At 37.8% G+C, this 3743-nt stretch overlaps 1 protein-coding gene across 2 annotated transcripts in view; it reads left to right on the plus strand.

Annotated features, from left to right (window-relative positions):
* Positions 1–427: 427 nt before the first annotated feature.
* Positions 428–3743, plus strand: part of LOC110033667 (protein FAM135B-like) — a gene marked incomplete in the record, with an annotated part of 63419 nt that continues 60103 nt past the window's right edge. For both annotated transcript variants that reach the window (XM_020737723.1, XM_020737724.1), the window contains 2 exon segments: positions 428–1014; positions 1107–1192. In XM_020737723.1, the coding sequence (XP_020593382.1) occupies positions 827–1014; positions 1107–1192 (274 nt within the window).

A 3743-nucleotide genomic window follows, 5' to 3' on the forward strand; every position in this document is an offset into this window, starting at 1 on the left:
TCAAATTTCCCAAATTGTACATGGACATTAACATTTTTACATTTTGGCTCGAAGCTGCATTAAGTAGTTAACCCTATTTAATACTTTTTAAAATTAATTTTGTCGGCTCGAATGGGACCTTATCGCTCTTGGAACATTTTTTATGTTTTCCATTCAAGTTAGAAGCAATTTGCGGTGAGAGGATGGACGGTCTTGATCAATCCTTCACGCACCTTCTTGATCTGTGCCGTTAGTTGGAAAACAGCCTCCGAACGAGGAAATCCCGCCTGAAGGAAGTATGACATTGGTGAAATAAGAAAAATAATTGTAATCGCAAATTCACACACATTTATGTTAGTAATAAATGCACGGCGAGACTGCGATTGACTCAACTCCTTTGAACGGCCGAGATTGGCCGACCAATCGTTCTATTTTTCATCCTACCTTTCCGAACTCATCCGGCGCGGCTAGCAGGGAAACCAACCGCCCCACATTTTCTATATGCGACACTTCTCTCCCTCCCTTCTGAGACAAACCCTAGTTTCAAAATCTGCAAGAGGAAAATAAACACCATAACACTCGATTCCATCTTGGTATCCTCTGTGACCAGATTACGTCTTTTCAACCAGGCGAGAATCACCACCATTGCTCGTGGGATCTGCGATTTCTTCCTTTTTTTTCTGTTTCGGGAAAGGGATCTACAATTTCTCCATTTGGAGTCAGTGGGCGTTTGAGTCGGGGATGGGATGTACCTGAGGTGAATTGGATGCTGTTCACGACGTCGATTTGGGTTAAAACAGTATAAAGTGATGCGAATATCGAGGAGAAGTTGGTTCGCTTGGCACATATGTTTAGGCTGATGAAATGTTTCCTTGGCCTTGATCCGAGGAATCCGCCGCCGAGGAGACTGCTAGATGCCAATTCACTGTCTACCCGGAGATCCGTTGAATTCAGGCAGCCGGATATGTTGGAGATGGTTCATGAGATCGCCATATATATTCATCGGTTCCATAATCTCGATCTCTTTCAACAAGGGTAAGGGCTTGTGAATGAAATGTGCAGTTCTGCTATAGCTTTTTTGAGGGTGTTGGTATAGTGGCGTGCTCTTGACGGTATCTAATTGGCAGATGGTACCAGGTAAAAGCGAGTTTGAAATGGGAGGATGATAGTCAGCGGTCTCGTGGTACTCCGTCAAGGGTTGTTCAGTATGAAGGTATTGCAGCTGAAGTATCTGCTCTATTTTGTTGGCTAATGTGTTCCGCACTGTTTGAGAGCTTTACCTAATTGTGACTTCTGATGCAGATGATTCTTTACCTACAGTGAGACTGCTTTTATATCAATACAATTTATTTTGTATCTTTAGAAAATTTATAATTCTAAACATAGGGAAGTTGAGGCAATTTGTATTTTCCTCCCGGTCAATGTTTAAAATTGTGCAATCTAAGGTGACTCTTGAGACACGCTTCAATGCAATTATGAAGAAACATGCTTTGAGTAGCTCGGGTGAGGCATACACTTCACATTGGTTTAGGCACGTCTCAAGGCCTGCCTCACCTCAATTCCGCTGAGGTGTGCGACCTCTCACGCTTAGATTTTTCCCTCCAATATTAGACTATTTGAATACATATCAAAGCTGCAATCTGATGTGCAAGAACTCCCCTCTCCAGTCAAGCTTCTCAGAATTGTCTCCTGCTGCTTTTGCTACCCACATCACCAACATCGTGGCCGCTGCTTCCGCCGCCATCATCGCCATCATTGTTTGTTGCTTACCCTACAACGATCTTCTGCTTGTTTTGTTATAGTCGCATGTTGCTTCTTTTGTAGCCAACCTTATTTGCTGCTCATACTGCCACCACCACCGTCATCAGCATCTGTTGCCATTGTTGTCAACTGTTGCTTCAAATATTAATTATTTATTATGTTCGAATCTAGATCAATGAATGTCATTATCATGATTGGATAATAATAGTGAGAGAAACCTACCATATTAATTTCATCTTATGTTTTTGGCATTTTATATTATTTTCGTTTTATGTTTTATGTTAGTTTGATGAGTTGATCATTTGATGTTTTCATTATCTTTTTATTTATAGAAGTTATTATATGATATTTTGCAGCTTATGCAATTTGACATCACACGCGCGCGCACACACACACAACCTTTAACTTATCATGACAAGTTTCTAATAGTACTACTAAATGGATCATTCTAAATTTAGAATTTTAAGAGATGCATGGATATAAGAAAATTCACGTGGAATTATATGAGTCATATAAATGCTATGTGTCCAATGAATTTCTAGAAGACATGTAGAGAGCTTAGTGTTTTTTTTTAAATTGTATGAATTGAATTAATTCTTTCACCCTCCCTTATTACATTTTCTTCACAACTATGATAATTGCTTGATGATAACAAAGTCTTTCTTTTGGAAATATCATTGTGAAAATATCTACAAGTTCATCTTCTTTCTTGCCATATTTTAGGCGTTTCTCCATGCTTAATAGTTTCTATAATAAAATGATATTTGATAGAAATTTTCTTGTTTGTTGTTAGATTGAATTTTTTGTAATGACCATAGTTGATTTATCATAAAAAAGTATAAGATAGTTGTTGAAATTTAGAATAATACTGAATAAAACAAAATTAAATGGGAGTATTTTCATTGATATGAAGGTGGTATAAATAACCCTCATCTACATGAATCGTAGAATAGGAAAGATAATAAAAAAAAATAATATGTAAGAAAAGATATATTACCTAATATCTCCAATAATCAATTCATATTAATTATTTGGAGATAAACAAAATAACATAAAATAGAAAAACCTAAAATAATAAAGGAAATAAGTCATAATCCAAAGAAATAAATATAAAATAGGAAAGTAAATAACTCTCAATCTCAGAAAATAATTTATTCCTCATAACATTGCATATGAATACATTATTTCCTAATATAACTTCTAACACTTCCCCTCAAGTTGAAATATGGTTGAAAATCATATTCAATTTGGGATTTGAAAACATCAAACAATGGGCGAGGAAGATTCTGTGAAGTAGAATTTGCAGTCTTCATCTCGTGCTATAGTTGTCTTTGACTATAGTTCCTGCAGTGTCTGGAGGTAGGCGAAAGATTCTTATAGATGATATCACAGGAGAGTGTTTGGGTAATTAGACAACAGCGTTTGTCTTTGACTGCAGTTTCCGCAGTGTTTGTAGGCAGATAGAAGGCTCCTACAGGTAATATTACAGGGCAGTTTGTAGGAAAATAGACAACCTGTAGGAAAAGACTGGCTTCTATTTGACTGCGGTTGTCTTTGACTGCAATTCCTGCAGTGTCTGTAGGTAGACAGAAAACTCTTACATGTAATGCTGCAGGAGAGTTTTGTAGAGAAGTAGACAACTCTCAGAAAAAGCTGGAGGAAAATATTTCGTAGGAGGGTCTGCGAATCTTTCTTGAGAAGTCTATCATCAATTGGGATGCAGAGCAGTGGTAAGAGAGGACTGTTGTTGTAAGGCTGCGTGAATTCATGGAAGTAGAACTGTTGGAAATCAGATGGTCGAACTGCTGCAAATCTGGACAACTGTAGGAAATCAGAGAAGCTGAATCGCTGGAAACTAGGAAGTTGGACTGTTGTAGGAAACAAGCGCCAAAAAATAGTTGGAATTACCTCCAGGAAAAAACTGTACCTCCAGCATTAGGGGCGTGGAAAAAATAAGAGAAGATGGATTGCTGGAAACTAGGAAGTCGGGCTGCTGTAGGGAA

The sequence above is a fragment of the Phalaenopsis equestris genome, unplaced genomic scaffold (assembly GCF_001263595.1).
Source record: "Phalaenopsis equestris unplaced genomic scaffold, ASM126359v1 Scaffold001250, whole genome shotgun sequence".
Lineage (NCBI taxonomy): Eukaryota > Viridiplantae > Streptophyta > Magnoliopsida > Asparagales > Orchidaceae > Phalaenopsis > Phalaenopsis equestris.